The 21,479-nt window shown below is 40.8% G+C and overlaps 1 protein-coding gene across 11 annotated transcripts; it reads left to right on the forward strand.

Annotated features, from left to right (window-relative positions):
- Positions 1-479: 479 nt before the first annotated feature.
- Positions 480-21,432, forward strand: AMN1 (antagonist of mitotic exit network 1 homolog). Of its 11 annotated transcripts, none has more exons than XM_062492471.1 (8): positions 490-862; positions 2,875-3,162; positions 13,094-13,226; positions 15,203-15,347; positions 15,711-15,928; positions 17,325-17,381; positions 18,292-18,403; positions 18,966-21,432. In XM_062492471.1, exons 3-8 carry the CDS (start codon positions 13,185-13,187, stop codon positions 19,037-19,039), a joined length of 648 nt encoding a protein of 215 aa, XP_062348455.1. In that variant the 5' UTR covers positions 490-862; positions 2,875-3,162; positions 13,094-13,184; the 3' UTR covers positions 19,040-21,432. The 11 variants fall into 11 exon arrangements, 8 of the variants coding, with proteins under 8 accessions (XP_062348454.1, XP_062348455.1, XP_062348456.1 ...); XM_062492472.1 differs by having other exon boundaries at positions 778-862; positions 2,903-3,162; XM_062492477.1 differs by lacking the exon at positions 2,875-3,162 and having other exon boundaries at positions 820-862.
- Positions 21,433-21,479: the final 47 nt, after the last annotated feature.

Below are 21,479 nucleotides of genomic sequence, written 5' to 3' on the forward strand. Positions count from 1 at the left end.
GTTCCTTGCCAACATAATTCTTAGTCGTGTTAATATTGAGCAAGAACAAGATTTAACACCACTGCTAGCAAAATTCAGTAGTCCCAAGAGTCTCCCTTGTTCAGCACAGCTAAAAGAGGCAGTGACAGTGACAGCAGCAGTGTGTGGGCTTGTGCTTCTAGATCTGGGGCCTTCTGGGATCTTTGTCAGGGGGCATCTTAGAAGCCTTTGGGAAGCTTGAGGCTGCCTAATGATGTTGAGAATACACAGGAGGCCTTGACTTCTAGCAAGGCTAGCAGGGCTAGAGAGCTCTGTCAGTTCTCTCTGATTAAAGGGCCCCTTTGAGGTTTTGTTACAGCTGACACTGGTTGGAGAGGGCTTGGTCCTCCACTCAGCCTGAGGGCTGTGTAGGAGTTGAGCCTAAAACACACAGGTTTCTTGGGGCATTTGGTGTGAGAAGGGCTGGTGTCTTATCTCACAGCAGCACACACTTCCTCAGCAGGGGTGAGGGTGTGATACCAGCTGCTGTCCTCAGCAGCTTTCAGAAACACTTCCCCAGTCATGTTGGAGGTCCCAACCCCAACAGACCTTCAGAAGGTGGGTGCTGTGTGGAGCATGGGGACAGACACACCTTCTGGAATGTTTCAGTGAGCAAAGGAGCTGCAGGAAGATGTTAGTGTGCTATGCATCACCGGGGGTTGTGAAAGAAACTGGATCTTCTCTGAGGCCCCACAGCTCCAAGAAACCACAGAGTTATGCACTAAAGGAGGGGCTGGCTGAGTCCAGCTGTCAGGCTGGCATGTAAAAAACTCTCAGGATGCTGAAAGCTGGAAGCTTGACGTTCCTGCTGCTGCACTCCCCGTTATGCTCTGCCTGCATGTTTGTAAGTACAAAATATGCTCAGTGCTGTGGTTGGAGAAAAGAGGGTGAGAGCTCAGCCAAGGGAACTGCCTGAGCCCTACAGGAGCACCAGAAGGAAGCACTGAGAGCTGCTCCCTTAGTGCTGACCCCTCTGCTGTGGGCCATGGGCTTGTCTGGGGGAACTTTGCTGCTTTTCAGGGACTCTGATTTATTGTGGAAAGCCTGCAGAAGCCTCTCTGGCTCCCTGATTATTGATGCCTGCTGCTTTTTCATGTGGGCATCAAATGCTCTCTAATTACTGGAGAGACCTGGACAGCATCAAATATGATACATATAGCTCTGGAGGGATGGTGAAGAGGAACAAGAGCCCATCTGGTCATCTGGCAACCTCAGCCCTGCTGGCCAACTGTGCTGGGGTTTTGGTTTTTATGAACACAGCTTGCTCTTTGAGGACTGGTTGTTGCTTGGAAGAGCTAGGCTACACTGGACTAAGGTGGGGGGACATCCTTGCCAACAGGATGGTGAAGCTGGTAAGAGCTTTAAACTAAGAATGATGAGGAAGAGAGGACGAAAATCAAATGGAGATGTGATGAATGAGATTATTGAGCAGATTACGAGGGCTTATGCAAACAGAGGGGACTTAATCACCAACTTGGGTGTCACCAAAGTACATGCATATAAACACATGGTTCAGAAAGGATTCCCTTGCTTTCTAAACTTTGAAACTAAATCTTAATAATTATTAAGTAGATTGGTGTTACCCACACTGATGACCGTTGGCAAATATTTTTTGCTCGGGCTCAAGGATGAATCTCGAGGAGCCTCTCTACTCAATAGAGAAATCTCCACGCACACTCCCACAAGTCCTCCCTGCTGGAAGATGGGACTATGTCTTTATAGCACAAAGTAATTGGTTGTCAGTCACATGCTGCTATGCTAGTCACTGCCATGCCAGCTTTATTTTTAAATAAGATGTTGTCACTTGTTTGTTTTTCTCCTTCTGTAAACTACTGTCTTTCGCATCCTCATCCATGCCAGCCTTTGTCAGGAAACATCTACCTTTCACATCCCTGTGATGGGTTTAATTTAGGATTGTTGGTGTGAAAAATGAGATTTGCGATTTGGGAATTTTTTAAGTTTAGTAAGGGATAAAACAAGGACAAAAAAAACCAAGCAGCGCTGGGGTGCCCTTGGCAATTGACCAAAAAGCACGCTGGTAAATTTGGACAGTGTTATCCACATACTGTTACATTAGTGAGGTCCATACATGTTCATGTGCTTCATACATTATTCAGACATTCTTGTTTCATTCATTTATTTTTTCATTCTTGTTTCAGGAACTCTTTTGTTTTCTTTACATTTTAACTTACCTGCATGGCATACTGTGAATCAGGTTGATATGTTTTATTTTTTCTTGTGTCTGCATCCCATTGCTCCACATCCTCTGGTAAGGAGTTAACAAATTGTGTTAGGATTCTTCTCTGGTGCTCTGGTTTTTGTCACTGTTATCTCTTGAAGACACCAGTCAGCAGATGTGGGAATCAACATAATTGTTTCACACCATTCTTTTAGTAATACATTTATCACACCACCATATCTGTAAAATGTATGGTAGGTACTTAAACTAATAGATTATTATACTAACAAACAGCTAAATAGAGTTATACATTGTACTACATCCAAATATTTTTGGTCAATGCCAGCATGCAAAAGCTAATACGTAAATGTGAAAGACAGCTTTACATTGTAGTTTTTAACATTGGTAAGGTTGATCTCAGCATCCTTCAACATTAAAAACAAGTGTTTTTACTGGAAATGAACTCTACTAAAATGGAGTTCAGGATCTTGAAAGGTGGAAAGAAGACAAAAGCTAGGACTGCTATCCTGGACTTCAAGAATCTTCAGCATATTAAGGGATCTACTTGGGTGAATCCACTTGATATGATCCTAGAAAGAGAAGAGGTATAGAAAGACTGTTTTGGATTGGTTGGATTTTTTTTTTTTGTATCTCACAAGGAATTCACTTTCTAAAAGCTCAAGAATGGCCCGTTCTGTTGTGCAGAAGAACCTGCATGGATGGCAGGAGGCTTTGCATGAACGTGCAAGGAGAGCTTGACTGAACTCAAGCATGAGAAGGACGCATACAAGAGGTGGATATAAGCACAGGTGACTCAGAAGGAGCTGTCTAACTCTGCAGGATGAGTTCGGAAAACCAAATCAATCTCGTCAAGGGATGTAAAAGGCAATAAGAATTGCTTCTACAATAGAAAATATGCACCTGCCCCAAAGCTGCAGTGGGCCACCATGAAACATATTGTAAAGGTGGGTGATTTCAAGTAGAACTTAGGCAGAATGTAATGCTGGGTTTTGGTCACAGAGATGCACAGATTAGCATGAGGGATTGCTGAGCCTGAGCATACAACGTGTGCTGCCACTAGCAATGTGTGCTCTTTGTAAGGGCCTCTTCCCACAGGAACCTGTGAAAGCGAACTGCTTTCAGCAAACCTCAGGGTGTACCCTCTGGAACACTCCGAGCTGTACAGTAAGAGATGGATGGATTTGTTTTACTTGGAAGAATACTGTGAAGATGTGAGGAACAATGAGGCTGTTTAACCTCACCACAGAACTCTGTGGCTCCACCAGAGAGGATTGTCCTGCTCTGCTGCATTGCATGTTTCCCACCATTGCACAAGACATGTAAGACTAACGTTTAAAAACACATTTTTCTCTTAAGGGTCTTGTGGTTTTTGTTTTTTGGGGTTTTTTTCCTTTTGAGATCCAACAGAACCAGAATTTCACACTACAAAGCAGACATAGAACCATTTAGGTTCTCAGTGCCTTGTCTTAGTGTCTTGGGTTGCAATGCAGGAGGTAACCACAAGTATGTATTCTATCACCATCTGTTAAAACCAGGTGGGGCAGTGATCTTTATCTTTTCCAGACCCATCCTTCCTTCAGGGAGGTATCTCCTGTTAATGGGCCATTTAGTCCCACTGCATAACTGATAAAATTACATCACCCCATAGTGAGATGCTCCACCCAGGGGGAGGAGCCCAGCATTCCTACCAGAATATAATCTGAGATTTGGAACACCTTCTTAAAAAAAAAAAAAATCAGCCTTTTTTCACTGGATTCCCAGAGGAAAACCAGAGCCTTCTGCATCATCACTAGACCTTCAGAGGAAAATTACACCCTTCTACAGGACCACTGCTTTAACTAAATCGCATCTTTTACTCCAAGAGGACTGCAGCCACCATTTAATTGGACTGCTACCAACACCCCGACTGACAGTCAGGTTGTATTCTGACTCTGCCAGTGTTTTTTGGTTTTTTTGTGCTACTGAATTTTATTTTAATTTTCCTATTAAGTTGTAGCTTGTTTGATTGGTTTTTTTTTTTGTATTTACACATACTAGTAAAGAACTGTTATTCCTATTTCCAGATCTTTGCCTGAGAGCCTCCTTAATTTCAAAATCATAATAACTCAGAAAGAGAGGGTGTACATCTGGCATTTCAAGGGAGGCCCCTGCCTTCCTTAACAAACATCCGTCTTTCCAACCAAGATACTTTGTCTTTATAATGCAGTTTGAGTTGAAAGGGATCTTTAAAGGTCATCTCTTGTAACATCCTTGCAATGAACAGGCAGGTGTTTAACTGGGTCAGGTTTCCATACAGCTTGATCAGGTTTCTATCCAGCCCATTACAGGGTGAATAATTATATAACTTCTGAGTTTAGAGGATCAGCAGCACAAAGACAAGCTGGAGACCAGTCCTTTGCATCAGTGCTAAGGTTATATTGTTAGTGTTAGCGACCACACACAGTCACAGATGGATTATATGCAGAGGCTTTATTAGGAGCGTGGGAGAACTAGGGGCATTAGAAACCCAAATCTAGCTCCATTGTCTTCATCCAAAGTGCACATATTTATACAATTTTAGCTGTAGCACTAATTAATAGAGCAAACTTATTGGTACTGCTTCATTAAACCTTATCAATATTGCTTCATTAGAACTTAGCCCGTGCTAGTAGGAACAGGTACAAATCTTATCTAGAAGAATCTTAGAGACCCCATTGCTGTTACTATAAACATCTTAGCTTGCTGAACTATCCCAAATACCAAGCATTCCTTCAGCCTAGTTTTACATGGTTTTTAGAACCATTTAACCCTATACTAACAGTATCACTCAACATCTTCCTTAATGACCTTAACAATGTGACATGCAAAGTGCATGCACACAAGTTTGTAGTTGATTCAAAACTGGGAGTAGTGATTGATGTTACTGATTGTTCACAAAAATGGGTCAAAATTAAAAAAAAAAAAAAAGCCCTTAACACCAATATAGTATTAAGAAGTAGGTGGTATTCTTCATTCAGTGCTGGATGCATGAGGGGATATCTCCTCTGAAATACTGTGCATGTTGAATAAATAAAAGCTCATTTTACAAGACTGTATTTTACATGGATATTCACTGATTTTCCAGAATATACATACACATGAAAATCATTTTCCTGAAAACTATAACATATTTTCCCCACCTCTTTGTGCATATATTCTTCTGTCTTTGGGGTTTCTTAGGTGGTCCCTGGTGGTTGACCCCAAAGTAATACCTGACTGCCCAGTGAACTGCTACAAGTTGGCACATGGGCTGGTTGCTTTCTAGTTCTTCTTGCAGAAAGGAAATTGTGCTGTTCCATGGGCCAGTGGTTTTGGAAGAATAAGCATTGTGTTAGCCCACCAGGCGGAGATGATTTTTCATCTGGAGACATCCCGATGTCCCTCTGAATAGGGACAACTGACAGGTTGGAGAAAGCAGCAGATAGGAACCTAATGAAGCTCAGCCAAGGCAAGTGTTCTTCTGCACCTGGGAAGGAATAGCCCCATACAGCAGCACAAGCTGAGGCCTCACACTTTGCAGAGTCTGAGCACTTCCTGAGTCACTCTTTATAGCCCAGTGCTTTATCAGTACAGTTTCTCCACATGTTCAGGCTGATGTGGCTAAAGTCCTTCCTGCAGCTGCCTGCAGTCAAACCAGTGTAAGAGCAGCATGTGTCTGTTCCTTGGGATAATCTGATGCCAGTTTGAGATACAGCATAGGTGTGTGAAATTCAGCAGTTTGTGAGCTGCTTCAGAAGCAGCTCCTGAGCTTAGACAGTTAAAGTCACTGAGCTAGTAATTATTTAATTACTATTTAATTATTTAATTAATAGCTGAGGAAGAGTAAACCCACCTATGCACAACCCTAGCCATATTACTATCTGCTTCCAGACTCACTTATGGAAAAGGTGGTGAACAGAATCTTGTGAAAAATGGGAAAAAAAATTGGTTGCTTGTCAGTCAGGCCTGTGTGCTGTTTAGGTTTGTCACTCAGGCACACAGAATATGTTAGTACCACACAGTTTACTACAGCTTTATCATGTCTCCTGATCCCAGGAAAGGGATCTGCAGGGAGACCTGCCAATGAAACCAAGACCTTGTAATTAACACATGTGAATAAAAGTATTGACATGGCTATAACTTAACAAATTAAAGACTTGAATTGCAGTAAAACAGAATAGCTAAAAATGGGAAGGAAGTTTAGTAAGCAAAACAGGAACACAAGCAGCTGGATGTAATATATATATATGTATATATGTATATATGTGTATATATGTGTGTGTATGTATATATATATATATATATATATATATATATATATATACACCCTTGTGCAGGGAAGACATAAGGAAGACTGGTTGTTTTTGCATCAACAATATGTTAAAAATGTAGTAGCTTGATGAAATATATACCTAGCCACTTGCCTAGTGAATACTAATAAAAAAAAAAAGGAAAGGAAGAAATGTAGTAAAAATGCTGTATAAACCCACTGAAAACTGGGTTTGGAAGAGAACTGGAAAACAGACATGGAACAGAAATGCTTTAGCATAGGCTCTAATGCTTTTTCTCAGATGGCTTAATAAGTGCGCTTTTTACAGTGAAAAATTGTTTGTCTAAACAGCACAAGCAGAGAACAATGTGAAAAAATTAGGGGTTTTTTTTGGTAGAATTTAAAAATTTAATAAAGGACAATAGGAGACAAAGATAATAAAGCAAGGTTTAACAGCCTGGTGCTTGGCATTTAGACAAAAGCACACTTGCTATTTCAAAGACACTTTTTAGACACTTATTGCATTAGCCTACTGCATATTCATAAACAATTATGCATATTTAAACTTTTCTTCAAACTAGTTTACTTGTTCCAAGAACTGTTTAGCATGGCTTTTCCTTGGGCCCGCCTTTTTAGAGCATGCACGTTTTTTGGCTGTGGTTTTAGTCTGTTATTATTGTTACTTTCATCTTGGGTTTTGGCTTATACTTTCTACAGATGGTTAAGTGCTGATAGTAGCAGGGATCTTCTTCATACATTTATTGGATGTTATCCTAACCAAGCAGACCGTTTAATTATTGCAAGCATGACTATATCAGTTATTTTACTACAATGTCTAAATTCAGAAACAAAAAGTATATCTTTATAGCAAAGTCACTTATACCATTCATTTAATATTTGCAAGAAGTCAATATTATGTATTTATAACAACAAGATACCGTAAAAGGAGAATACCAAGTCCAAAGTGGCATCAGAAGACCTCCCTGATGGATTTATGCAATGCTGCGGCAACCTGAGGCAGAGTTGTGGTAAACGGGATCTGAAAATGTGCGAAGTGAAAATGTGCATTTGGGGAAGTAGCGCAGCTGCAGCAGTGTGAAGGACTGCTTGCTGAAGAACTGGGGGTGCTTCTGGCTGCTGCCAAGCACCCCGTGCTCTTACTTTAGCTTTATTGGTCTGTCCCTTATTAAACCCTGAAATTTTTCAGAAGTGGGCTTTGTTCCTCACACCAGGCATCAGCAGCAAGCTGTGTTTCTCTTAGATACGGATCCTTCAGTTAATCTGGTGAGAACAGGCGTTTCCTTCTGTTAGTCAGTCACACGTCGTTCTTTTGAGTAGGGGGAGATAGATGGTGGGTCAAAAGATGATGATGATGATGCAGCGTTTACGCAATGCTCACAATGCTGCTAGCTTCTAAGGACTGTGTGGTCTCAAGTTATGCCACACCATCTAGGCAGAAGTGTAAAAAGGAAAAGAAAAAATCAAAAACAAAGGCAAAAAGAACTGCGGGACGAAAGAGCTGGCAGACAGCAGGCTGTTATCGCTGCAGACGGATGGCGGTAATAGGAAGCCCTGCGCTGCCTGTTATAAATTCACGAGAAATTCTGATTTCTCTAGTGACTATTCATTAACAGAAGAAGCAGCCAGCAACCAGCGCTGGGTGCGCCGGGGAGTCCCCGCTCCACCAAGGACACCGCACCGCATCAGCTCGGCTCTTCAGTGCAGTCGGAGCTGTCGTTTTCCCGGTAACCCCACCTTCTTTCTTCTCCTTGATCTCACATCCGTGGTCTTCTGCTGTTGCTAGGGGGTTGAATCGTTAAAAAACCCCGATGTGATCGCGGACCAAGACCCTCTGACTAATTAAAGTTAAAAGTGGGATGCTCATTTCACCGGCGGGCGGCAGGCACGGGAGTCGCTTCCGAAAGGCGCGGCTGCGCCGAGCAAGGTTCTTTGCCCTTTCTTTCTTTCTTTCTTTTGCCCTTTATTTCCCGAGATCTTACACGCAATCCATACGCATAACCCCAGCACCTCCCATCCCCACTGGGTATTAAAATGAGGCTATTCGTCCTTCACGCGTGCGGAATTCTTCTCTTGAATTGGGTCGGTGGTCCCAAAGGATGAAGTCAGGAGAGTTTTCATCAGGTCTCTGTGACCCTCTGGCACGACCCAAGGCCCCCTGTTTCGTGATTGATTGATATACAGTCCAGGTGCTGGCCATTGTTCTTGCTGGTTTCAGTCTGTTCTTAGAACAATTCACTTACTCCACTTGCTTCCATAAGCAAGCTCATAACACCAAACAATATAACAATTAGCTCCAGTTTAAGCATCTAATAATCATTAACCTACCATTTGCCTACCCAGCTTACATCCTGATCAATAGAAATTGCTTCTAACCCTTAGTTAAAATCTTAACTCTTTAAAGTCATGATTCAGAGTGGTTTGCCCTCTTTCGGTGGATGATACAGCCTCCCCTGTACTTCCAGGCTTGGGAGAACACTTTCTCCTAACCATTACGCTCTGGAAATGGGGAGTGAAAGCCCCGTTTCCGCGGCTGCGGGGAATTGCCAGCGTTGCAGGAATTGCAGCCGTCCGAGGCGGGCCGGCAGCGGGACTACATCTCCCATCATCCCGCGGGGCACGGCCGCCATCTCGGCACCGACCGCCGGGCCGGGCCGGCAGCGGGACTACATCTCCCATCATCCCGCGGGGCACGGCCGCCATCTCGGCACCGACCGCCGGGCCGGGCCGGCAGCGGGACTACATCTCCCATCATCCCGTGGGGCACGGCCGCCATCTCGGCACCGACCGCCGGGCCGGGCCGGGCCGGGCCGGGCCGGAGTGCCCGCGGTCCCGCTCTCCGCTGTGTTCCTCGGGCTCCGCCGCATTCCCCACTCCCCGCTATGAGCTGGGACAGCGCCGGCGAGGAAGTCCGGCTCCTCCTGGACCTGTGAGTGCCGCCCCGACACGCTCCCGCCGGCCCGCCCTGCGAGGGGGGCCGGGCTCGCAGGCCTTTGGCGGCGGTGCGGCGAGTGTGAGGGAGGGCAGGGCTCGGGAGCTGCAGGGGAGGCGGCGGGGCTTGTCAGAGGTGCCCCTTTGGGAGGAGCTACGGGGCAGGTGACGAGGTTTGGAAGGAGATCACAGGATGATCCTTGACAGATCTGGGCGTGGAGGGACGGCTGAGGATCCCTGGCTTCACCTGGCCTCAAAGAATCCAGTGTTTTGCTCTGAGTTTTTCTCCATGTTGATACCGAAATTGGCTAGAAAACAAAATTTCTAACACGATTTGAAGTTTTAGAAAGCAGGCGTTCTTTGTTGCATAGCTGGACACATCTGGAGGGTTTTTCCTCTAAGCGGGTACATCGTGACACTTTACAATATGTTTATTCCATAGTGCTCACACTGATAGCGTAGGGTTAAAGTGTTTCTAAAATCGTGGGAATTGTATACAATAGATTCAGGGGGTGGGAAGAAAGGTTGGGTCTGGTAGACCTGGGAAAGAGAACTAGGCCCTGGGAACGAATTGGATCAGGTGAAACTGCACCTGTGTAATCATCATATGATAAATGATACGATTGTTAAATGTAATGATTGTTTGGTAGTTGAATATAATTATTGTTTAATTGTAATAAGAGTCATGAGAAACTATGTAATCATAACAAGACTCATGAGAAAGGATGTTTGGGGGATCTGATGAAAAATAAGAATTTGTGCTTGGATAAGATCAATGTATACAATAGAACAATATGGGTTTAATAATTAATATGTAGTTATATAACAAAAAGGGTATAAAAACATGCCCATCTCAAATCCATGTTGGAGTCAGATTTAGGTTTGTATCCCTGATTCCCAGAGCTCTTCAATAAAAAAACCCTGCATATGACCATCCTGTGGTTGTGTGTTTCAACGCTAAAAGTATTCTTTAAAGCCTACTTCCTGGCTAATACATAAATCTCACTTTCCTAGAACGAGTTTGCATGCATCCACATCTTACTGGAAGTTCTTTTTGTGGTCCTAGAGGGTTGTCTGAAGGGGTCTCTGATGGTCCCCAGGTGTCCTCAATGTTGCAAAGGGTGATTTGCCTTGAATGTCTCTTAGGGCATGTGCTGTTGCTTCTTGTTACATAATTTTGGCACAAAAAGCCACTATGTTCCTCATTATCTGTTTATTCACTGGTTCCAGCTGCATTTAGCATCCTGTGTGTCTACTTTTTTATTCTGTTATCTGATTTGATAGTTAGTCTTTAAGCTCTGTCTTACAACTCCGAGGAAAACTGAAAATTTCTATTTTCTGTGTTATCTGTCAGTGTCAAATTCCTTTGTGTTCCAGAGGAAGTTAGAAACAGCACAGGAATAAAATATTTCATTTCAAAGATAAAAGAAGAATAGGTAGCAAAGAGATTGTTATTCCTTCCTTAAAGCACTGAAGATAAGATTACAGTTGCCATAGTGTAGCCAATAAATGTTATGTAGTTTCCTGTAAAGTAGAATAGCAAAAATAAAAGTGAAAATCTTTTATAATTATAATTTAATTTATCAATTGTTTAAACTGCAGATCAGTATTGTACTATGAGAATATCAACCAGCTTTTTGAAAAGGGCATGATTAATCTTGATAATCATTCAAGCTAAATTTAATACGCCATGGTAAGAGACAGTTGGCATAGCTCACATTGATTTTTATGTATCTGCACTGGGTTTGGAGTATTTTCTGCAAATTTGAACTAAGTAGTTGGTTTAGATTTAGAGGCCTCTTTTACAGCAGCATTAGTTGAGGCAAGCCCCTGCTTTCTGCTCATCGTGCTGCACAGATCCTATCTGTGAGCAGGTTCACATTTGTGGTCTTCAGAGATGATAATAAATGCTGTGTTTGTTATCTTTGATAAGATTTTTTTTTTTAAGAGGTAAACAACTGTTCTTAATTTCTGCAGTCAAATAGAGGAATGTTGTATATAGATAAACTGTTTAATCTCAAAACAAAGAATGTGGATGATGTAACCCATACATACTGACACAGAGCTTGGTACATGCTTTTCTGTTGGTCAGTCAGCCAACTTCATCCACCGAGGTTCTGTGGAATGCTTGCACATCTCTGCAGGAATGAGTTAAAGGTGATCCTGGTGTGTGCTTGGGTATGTAAAGGTCTCTGCAGGCACGATGAGTTTAACTGCCCAGGTGCTGTTTGAAATGTCTCCTCCCTACAGTGTCCTCTGCAGTGACCCGCTAGAGGTGCTCTTCCTGCACTCTATGAACTTCAGTGGCTTTTTTAATGTGCTTCCATGCTGGAAATCTTGGCTCTTTCCTGCCTTAAGTCTGTGCTACCAGTCAGATTATAAGGCATTAATATTTTGACCTCTTTAAAGCATTCATTTGGTGTGAGTTTGATTTCCTGCAGTTTGGTGGCATTCTGATGCCAGACAAGGTTTTATTGCAAAACCAGTTGCCTGTAGGGACTCCAGAGCTGTGGTTGTATTGATTTATTAAATATAGGTATTGATCTAATATCTATGATGGACAAAAGACTCTCTAGGAGTTTCAAGTTAGAAAGTGTGTGTTTAATTCAATGCCGGGCAGCTGCATGGGGTAGTACCCTAATAGCAGTGCGAAGTTACAAGCAATTGCAGAGTCTACTTATTTACAAAAGTTTTAAATATTTACATATTCATAACACTAACACCTCCTCTTCACCTCTTCCTATGGTAATTAGTTTGAAAGGCTATTAAGCATGCGTAGTTTGCTCCCTGAATTGGGTCACTGGTCCTTTTTATGGGGAGGGGTTGTAAAAAGAGGAAGTAAGGCAAGTCTTCCTCGTTCTGAACGTACAACCACTCCCATAGATGACAATACAAATGAGCTCTGGGAGAACTCCAGCTTCCTCTCTCCTTGACTTTTGAATGGGTTTCCAGATGTAAAAGATTTGCAATTGTCTGTGTTCCTTTGGACCTATTTATCAGTTTCTCGGTTTCTCATCATAAGCACAGCTAAACAAACATAAAAATGACAAGCAATTAGTTATTTAATTCCGGGACAACCATCTCAAATGCAGCTTCTTTTAACTAACTACTAACTTGTAATTATTTCCAGCAAAGCTTATCTATCTATATGCTGCAATTAATTCCAGCAAATCTATCTTTAGCTAAAATCTTAACTTTTCTAAAATCCGTGTCTCAGTATGCTAAATTTAATTTGGCATTTCTCCAGGCTGCTGCTGCCCCCTGCACTCAGCCACTTGTCCTGGCAGTGTTGTTTCTGTGTCCCCAGAGTTTTAGTCAAGGGGATTTTCATCCAGATCAGATGCTGAACAGCTCTCACTGCAACGGCGAATTTCAGTGACAGCTTGAGGAAGGTGCAGAAAACAGTGGTTGAGGGGCTGACTTTTGCCTTCAGCTGCTTAGGGAACAGTTTCACAGAAGAATCAGCTTGACCCCAAAGGGCAGCAGCGGAATCAGTGGTAACATGGAACAGCTGAAACTGATAAGTCTGAGGGGACCATAGCTGGATGCAGAAAATGACAATTGGTTGATGACAGTGCAGAAGATGACAATGACTTGGTTGTTCTGGTTCTACTATGTAATGCCTCTTTTTGATGTACTGTAACTTTCCTTTATTTCAGATGCCTTCAGTGTTTGACAAAGAACCTTTACAGATACTCTGCAGATATTAAGTCATTGCCACCCAATATAAAGGATAAACTTATTAAGTTGATGAGTAGGCAAGGGCAAATAACTGATGCAAATATTAGTGAGGTAAGAATCCATTCAAAACTATACTGTCTATTTTGGGAGGGGAAATTAGCCTCTCTTCCACACCAGTCTGTTCATGAGTATAGTGTGTTTTGAGATGCTAATGTATAATTTATTATATATATTATGCATATAAAGGATATCAGCAGTTTGTTAGAATTCTGTTGGTAGAATTCTATTGACATTAAGCACACAATCTCCATATAATTTAGTTAAATTTTGATTCCTTGAAATATAATTATGGCAGAGCTAGAAATTGATAGTTCAAGTTCTCCCATCCCTTTTGCACACTGATGTATGTCAGTGTTCCAGTATGACACTGGTTAATGGCATTTCTTCAGCTGTAAATTCAGGGGCACATCTGTTTTGGTATCTGTTTACTGTTACATTGTTCAGCCTCAAAGGGAGTCTTGAGAATTGAGGGAAGCTAAAGGTTGGCCTTGGTGAAACAGAAAATGAATGACTCCCTGTGCATTCCTGCTTTGACCTGTAACTCAAGAGACAAATGTTACCAGTTTCTCAGAGTCATCATAGTAAAGCCAAGACTAAAGGCAGAAGCACTGTGGAAAACTTAGAAACAAAACAATTTAGCTTTAGATAATTTTTTGTGTGCTTACACAAAGTAAGTCTGAGTAAAAATTGAATTCTTATTAATTTATCTCATTTTGGAAAAATTGACTGGACAAAATCTGGTTTAGGCTATCTTTTCAGTAAGGAATAATTTCAAAGCATCCTAAGAGATTATCTGATTTAAGCCATGTGATTGTATGTGTATGAATGCACAAAATCCATTAGGATATTTTTAGTCCAGAAATAAACTAGTGACCTTAATTTACAGACTTTTCTGCTGTATCTTTCTAAAGTCTCCTCTGTATTTGTCTTCATTCAGCAGTAGATCAGTGCCTTCTCTTGGACACCATTTTCCATGTGACTCTGGGAAATTCTGCTCTGGTTCTTTTTTTATTCTTGTCCAGATATGTGTTACCATGGATCTTTTCCCCCCTTACTCTGCTTTTTGCTTGGAGCAGCCATCCACATGCACACCAAGCTCCTTTATTTTAAATTCCTTTTACCATGAAGTTTGATTCAGCCATTCAGCCTGTGTCCACAGAATACAAGCCTGTGTTTTTAAATGTCTTTCTTTTGTGTGTGTGTGCTGCATCCAGACAGCCCTTTGTCCATCTAAAAATTTTACGTATTTACAAAACAGCCAGTTTTCCTTGTAGTATCTTTGTTGTATCTTGTTAGAGTGAGCAACAGGAGGATTAGGCCTTTAACAAGCCTTTTGCTAGTTTATGGAAATGTATGTTCTATCCCTGGGAGTTAAGGAAGGGAGTGACAAGCTAAAGGGAGTATATGGCTATTGCTACTAAAATCAGAGGCCTTTCACTGCTTTGGGTCTAACTTTCATAAATGTTCCCTTGGGAAAGATTTCACAAAAATTCCAATCTGGGTCTCATGGGAATGAAATATCCTGTTTAATGAGGATTTTGTACCTCTTCATGGTGGTGGTAATGAGAGTCCTTGTTTATGAGGAAAGGTGTGTGTGGATGAGAAAAATACTTTGGGGAGAAAATACCTTCCAAATATCACTCTTACCTGTTATGCAGGTTGAAGTTTTGATCACAGTCAATATTCTTTTTTTGCACTGCAGATTTCTGACCCCAGAGCTGTGCTAGCAAGTGTGAGGGCATTGTCCTAGGTACACATGTAGCAAGTGAACCACCAAGATTGTATTTCCATTGTTTAAGTAGCAGTATTAATGTGTTCCTACTCTGTATGTCACAGAAACAGTTCATGCTGTCAGGAGCTGAACTGTTGCACATATAGACCAGATTTTCTTCAGTTTTTAGGGTGGGTAACCCCACCCTCTATTGCAGACTTCTATGTGATGTCCAGTATTGCAGGTATTTTCTATAAAAATGCACATGTTTGATGGCATAGCAGAGTTTGACTGAAATGGTGGGTTTTCATTACAGGTATTGCACCCTGCTGTGGAGTCTCTGGACCTCCGAGACTGTGATATTTCAGATAATGCATTATTGCAGCTTTATAACTGCAAGCAGCTGAAAAAAATCAACTTAAATTCTTGCAAGGAGAACAGATTTGGAATTACTTCAGAAGGTGTGTTATCTGTGCACAGATAACTGGGATCTTATTTCTGGTTTATTTTTCTTGTTAGATTGGAATAAATTGCAAAGAAAATATCTAGGGTAAATATTGCTTTAAAAAAAATCCCCAATGCCACCCCAGTACTAATTAAAATCTCTCCAGTGGTGTAAGTTTCAGGCCTAGAGCAGTAATTCTCTTAGGACATAGCTATCAGGTTACTCTCCTGTTAGGTATCTGGTAAAACCGTGCTATGCTCAATGTTTTCCACTTTATCTAAATTATTCCTTCCTCAAAGCTTGTTCCAGAGCCTTTGGACTCAGCACTATGGTTATGTTAAAGAATGAATAACTCTTTCAAGTATTGTTTCTTTGGCAGGGGTCATAGCACTGGCCTTATCCTGTCCTTACCTGCGTGAAGCATCTTTCAAAAGGTGCTGTGATATAACTGACAGTGGAGTTCTGGCTCTGGCACTCAACTGCCAATTCCTACAAATAGTGAACCTGGGCAGCTGCTCAGGCATCATGGATGCATCTCTGCAGGCACTAGGGGAGAACTGCAAATTTCTTCACAGTGTGGACTTCTCATCTACTCAGGTAGCTAAGGTGGCAATTTGCCCACTGATTTTCATTTGTTTCTTTTTGGATTGTCATGGTAAAGTTCAACGGGGAGCATTTTAACTCTGTTCTTGACCAGATTTAGGACTGAATTTTACTTCTAATTTCTGCCTCTTAAGGAAAAGGAAAGGTATATTTTGCTTATTGGTGACTGGGAAAATACACATTTTGGTATTAGAGCATGTATGGTGAACTAAACTTTTGTTAGAATCTGCTTAGAGTTTTTAGGTTTTTTTAGTATATTTAGTTAGTGCAATAATTTTCTTTAAGTTGTAAAGTAATCCAAAACACTCTATTTGAAGAAAGTAGAATCTTGGACAGATTATTGCCTGCTTTCAGTTAGAACAAACTGATGTGGGTAGTAATCTAGGATGTCAAACAATACAAGCCCCTAGTAGAAGTAATCACTCCATAATTAAATGACATTTTAGGAGTGATTGTGCTTGTCAGAGTTATGTGACAGAGTCAACAGCGAAAGAATGACATTTTAAATGTCAGAAATGGCAGGGAAGAGGATTTAACAACAGTATTTAGCATGAGAAGGGGGAGATGAGCTGCAAAAGCAATCCTGTAACATATTTCATAATTACAGTGAGATAATGAAGGAGGGAAAGGTTTTTTTGCAGTAAGTGTAGCATTCAATTGTCACTGATGGTGAGTAATTATGTTAAATGTGAGTCCAGTCTAGCATTCACAATGAACTGTTAGTTCTGGAAATCATGTAGGAGGTTCTTATTTTAGATGCTATTCTTACTTTGATTTTTTCAGAAGTAGGGTATCAAAAGAGTCTTAATATTTTGTTTGGTAATTTTTATTTATTGCCATTTGACTCTCATTTCTCCAGACTTATTTCGTTGCTTTTTTATTTCCTCACCTCCCTTCTTTTATAGAAAATAGCTGTTTCTCTGTGTGTATTTTAAATGAGGTAAAAGCTTCTTGATTAACTACATGTTTCCACTTTTTTTTTTTTATTTTTACTTTTTGGCTATGATTATTTTCTTCCCCAACCCAAATTGGTCTGGGTAGAACAGAAGTGCTTTTTAAACCTATAAATTAAAAGTACTATGTTCTGACTATTAGTGTACCCACAGTTAAGTGAGACAAGGAAGCTGCAGAAATAGCAGTTACACACTTGGAAACATCCTTGCAGAAAGTCAGGCTGGATCAGGTGGCAGGAAAATGAAACAGTATTTAATAGAATGAAAAAAAATCCCACCTTGGATAATATTCTCTGCTAGTTTAGCTGGGAAGAAAATACTGTAGTGTTAAGTGCATTCACTGACTGCAAGGAGTGAATAAATTAATATGATTTTTGCATCGAAGTAGCTGTGTTTGAAAAAAATGAGCTTTAATCCATTGTGGTTTTTTTCTCCAGGTAACAGATGATGGCGTTGTAGCACTGGTGAGTGGAACGTGTTCAGAGAATTTAAAGGTAACTAACTTAACCTGATAACAAAGGGATGAACAAAAAAACTCCCTGTATTTTAAAATTATTATTTAAAATTATTTAAATTGTTATTATCAGCAGAATTACTTTTCAGGGAGGGTTTTACTGACTGACTTTCATTTCTGTCCTCTTTCAAGATCCTTGGAGTTTATAGATTGGAAAGACTTTCCAATAAGACAATGGTTTCTCTACTTTTACCCTAAGATCTCCAAAATACATTTTTCCAAATCCTAATTTTGCTAGATTTGATGGTCTTTTTTTCTGTATTCCTTCTTGTGTGTTATATTAATTGATAGGTAAGGCAGTTTAGAGGAGGGGGGAAAAGTTGGTAGTAATCTATTTCTTTATTCTGCTTTTCATCTTTTCCTAGCATGTACAAGAGGCAGTAGTTGTACAGCTGCAGAGAAATGAAGAAAAGAACAGGGTTTAGTCTAATCTTGCAGAAGTTCTTTGATTTCTTTTATGAAACATATAGATAAATAGAAATACCAGAAATTTCGGCAGAGGCTATTTTGGGAAATATTGGGAAACACCAGAATTTAGTTTGGGTTCTGTTTTCCTGGACATCCAGTTGGTAGGAGAATGTCATAGGCAAAGTGATGGGGCTCAAACACCATGGAATCTCACTGAAGAGTTTACTCAGATGCCTTGAATAGTATGTGTGTACTGGGACAACTCAGATTTATGTTTTTAGTTTAGACTTCTTACAGAAAAGCACTCGTATTTTTCCTTAGGGTATTTTCCTGCTCTATACAGGAGCACATATGAGGTCAATGCACAGAGGTCATAATTCCTTCTGGTTGGGGATCTCTGACACGGGTTGGGCAAAGGAAAGCTTTGCCTCTGAAGCTCTGGGTGCTCTGACAGGCTGTTGTCATTCCTGTGTTCCTAACAGGAGATCCACATGGAGCGCTGTGTGAATCTGACAGACGTCGCTGTGGAAGCCGTCCTTACTTGTTGTCCCAAGATACACATCTTTCTGTTCCATGGATGCCCACTGATAACAGGTAGGTCTAATCACAAGAAGGTAATTACTTGCTAATCATACCTTCTTGCTTTCTGAAAAGCACACTGTACTCCATAAGTAACCCCAAACAAATAATAACTTACTGGATAAAATAATTATGGTGCTCTGAGATTGTCAAAGCAAGGTGAGAGTTATGCTTTGAAATGTGGCAGCAGCCTTCAGAGAGGGGAATTTTTTTTATTCGTTTGTTTGGAAATAATTTTTTTTTCTCCTTCAGCATGCTGAAGACCCAAAGACTTTAGAATAATATTACTGTCTTAAACCCCTCCTCTGTTTCAAAAGTGTGGAACAGCATCCATTCAAGAAACAGTGGAATGGAGTAGGACAGCCTGTGGGTGTTAACTTCTGTTGGTTGGTGATTGGAGAAAGAACCACGAGTGTTTGGATTACTACAGATGTATCTGAAGTGTGATATTGTGATAGCAAAATGCATATCTGCTGTAAATGCAGATATAGAATTCCTTTACTGTGTTGTGTACCTACTCCAAACACCACCTCTGTATTCTGAATGAATAACAAGAAATTCCTTTGTTCTTTTCCAGATCGTTCCCGAGATGCTTTAGAGCAACTCATCATATCAAACAAAATCAAGCAACTAACATGGACTGTTTACTGATTATTTATCCTGTACATGTAAGTGTCAAGTTTACAGGTGGGAGAGCTCCTTCAGCAAGCATTCACCTGGAGAACTAGCTGGTGCCTCCTGTGCCACCAGGTTGCATCCCTCCTGCTTCCCACTGGAGGTCTCCGTTGCCATTCCAGTCCTTGCCTGGGCTTCCCCGTTGTCTCTCCTTGGAGCCCTGTCTTTGCATTGATCATGCTTCATTAAGAGGGAAGTTAAACTATAATTAATGTAACAGGGCTGTTGCTCAGGCTTCACAAAGTGTTGGATTTGGCTGCTACTAAGTATCCTTTAGCAACTTAGCTGCATGTACAAACCCAGTTAAGTCTGCTTCTGAGTTCTGTATTCTGGGATGGTATGTGCAACTGAAAGTACCGAGCCCAAACTTAACATAGGTACACAGAAATGTCTGTGAAGTTGGGAGTTTAGTCTAACAAAAGTCAACAGACAGAACTGGTGAATGGAGGTGGCATTAACAGCGATAGAAATGTACTTTCAATAGAAACACACTATCTCCTTTCACCTCCTACTTTTGCTAGGTCTGGAATAAAAAATGTAGGTACCTTTCTTCTGATGTTACTGATGCTGCAGATTTCTGTTCTTACTTAGCATCAAATACTTGCTGGATTTTTACACATCCAAAACTACAGCCTGTGAATGTGTAAACATAAACTTGCTTTGGAATTGTTATGGTGACTTTACAAATTTCAGAGTAGTAGCTATGACCAAGGAAAGGACTTCATATATGTGCAAATATTTAATTTGCTCTGGCTTTTGCCTGTGTTTCTACATGAAAATTCTTTTAGGGAACAAAACACTGGTACTTTTAAGTGTATCTGTGGGTGAAATAGGACCAAACGTAGTGTCTGAGCACATAAATCTCAGGATGGTAGAGTATGTGTTCTGCTGTATGCAGTTCATTATATAGCCAGTGGCCCCCAGAAGCTGAAAATATCAATAAATTTATTGTTCAATTATAGTCATATTAAAAATAATTTTTGAACTGTAGAATGAGTTTATTACATGATGGAGCAGTGCTCTCATCACAGTTATAAGACATGTTCCTTGGCTTTCTTGAACCATCATAACCTGTAGTGAGAATTCTATGATTTCTGCATTAAGCTCCCTAATGCCAGCCATTTTAGCTTTGTAAGGGCATGGAGCACACTGGGTTCATCCTCTGGATCTGGAAGTAGGAGGGTTTAGCTAGTGTGGTCTAGCATGGATTTGATGACATTTGGAAACCTAGAGAGTTTAGGCAACCCTAAGGAGTATGTTTACTTTATTATTTAACTTTTGTCATAGCCCCACCTAAGTGTTGCAGAAACAAACCAGTCTTATATTAATCTATTTAAAGTTCATGTCTAATTGCATGGAAGGTATTTTTTGTTGCCAATATTAAACGATATTATGATGTCTGACAATAATCTTTGTTCTTCTGTTAATTATATGACTTAGGAAAGTACAAGTCTATTTAGAAAATTGTTCAGGTGTAAGTAAAAGTGTATTTCTCCAAGACCAGCACCTAAATCCCTTAGTCTTGTTGCATGGCTTAGCCAAGTGATGAATATGTTCCTATGATCCCTGGGGGGGTAACTGTACCAGTACAGACCATTGGTGCAAGGAGTTGATTTTACTACAGTAGCCACAAGCATCTTGCAGCTGTCACTGCAGCAAATCCTTGTACCAGATAGAAGCCTAATAACCTAATCTACCAGGTTTTATATCCTTTTTTTTTTTCCCCCTGAGGAGTAGTTTATTGTTATGCCCTGTGGAATCCCTGGGATCAATCGGGGCCCATCATTCCTTTGAACTCTTAGACAATAAATCTGTGTTGCACTATTTTTATACTGAGTCATAGAGCTGTTTAGGCAGCTCTCTGCAACGATACTACTGCTGACCTCAGTAGCAAAGCTGTCCTTTTTCTCCTTGCTAATATAACCTTGGATTTGTCATGTTGAAGGCAAATGCAGCTTATGCTGTGTCCTGAAGTGTGCCTGTATATTTACCATCTTCCCCTACAGCCTCTTCTCAGTGTGTATCTTAGTGGTACATCCTCACGTGGTACATAAAAAGCTGTAAAACACTGCAGCGAGGTAACACTGTAGTTTTAGGTTTGAAAGTTTAATGTAAGTTATTTTAAATCCTTTATCCTTAGAGCTTGAGTCTGCCCTTACATCTTTAGTATTTGCATAACTCCACTGGAGTGTTTCTTGGTTCACAGTAATTTTAAACAAATGTTTACTGGCAGTGGGTGAAGTGGGAAAAGAACCTCATGGATGTGTTTACCACTTTGTATTCTCTATTGTTTGAGTATTGTTATTGTTGTGAGCCTTGCAGAACGTTTACGTATTGTTCTGAAGATTAAAGTTTAGAAGCTGCCTGTTTGCATAGTTCTGAAAACTTTTTGGATTATAGAACTGTGTATGTCTGA

The sequence above is a fragment of the Cinclus cinclus genome, chromosome 4, assembly GCF_963662255.1.
Source record: "Cinclus cinclus chromosome 4, bCinCin1.1, whole genome shotgun sequence".
In the NCBI taxonomy this organism is placed as follows: Eukaryota; Metazoa; Chordata; class Aves; order Passeriformes; family Cinclidae; genus Cinclus; species Cinclus cinclus.

Excerpts from the sequence above, each read along its gene's own strand:
- AMN1 (XM_062492469.1), top strand. The coding sequence starts at position 8,363 with ATGCTCATTTCACCGGCGGGCGGCAGGCACGGGAGTCGCTTCCGAAAG. Across the intron at positions 8,431-13,093 it reads GCGCGGCTGCGCCGAGCAAG|ATGCCTTCAGTGTTTGACAA; the intron begins GTTCTTTGCCCT and ends CCTTTATTTCAG. Across the intron at positions 15,929-17,324 it reads TGGACTTCTCATCTACTCAG|GTAACAGATGATGGCGTTGT; the intron begins GTAGCTAAGGTG and ends TTTTTTCTCCAG.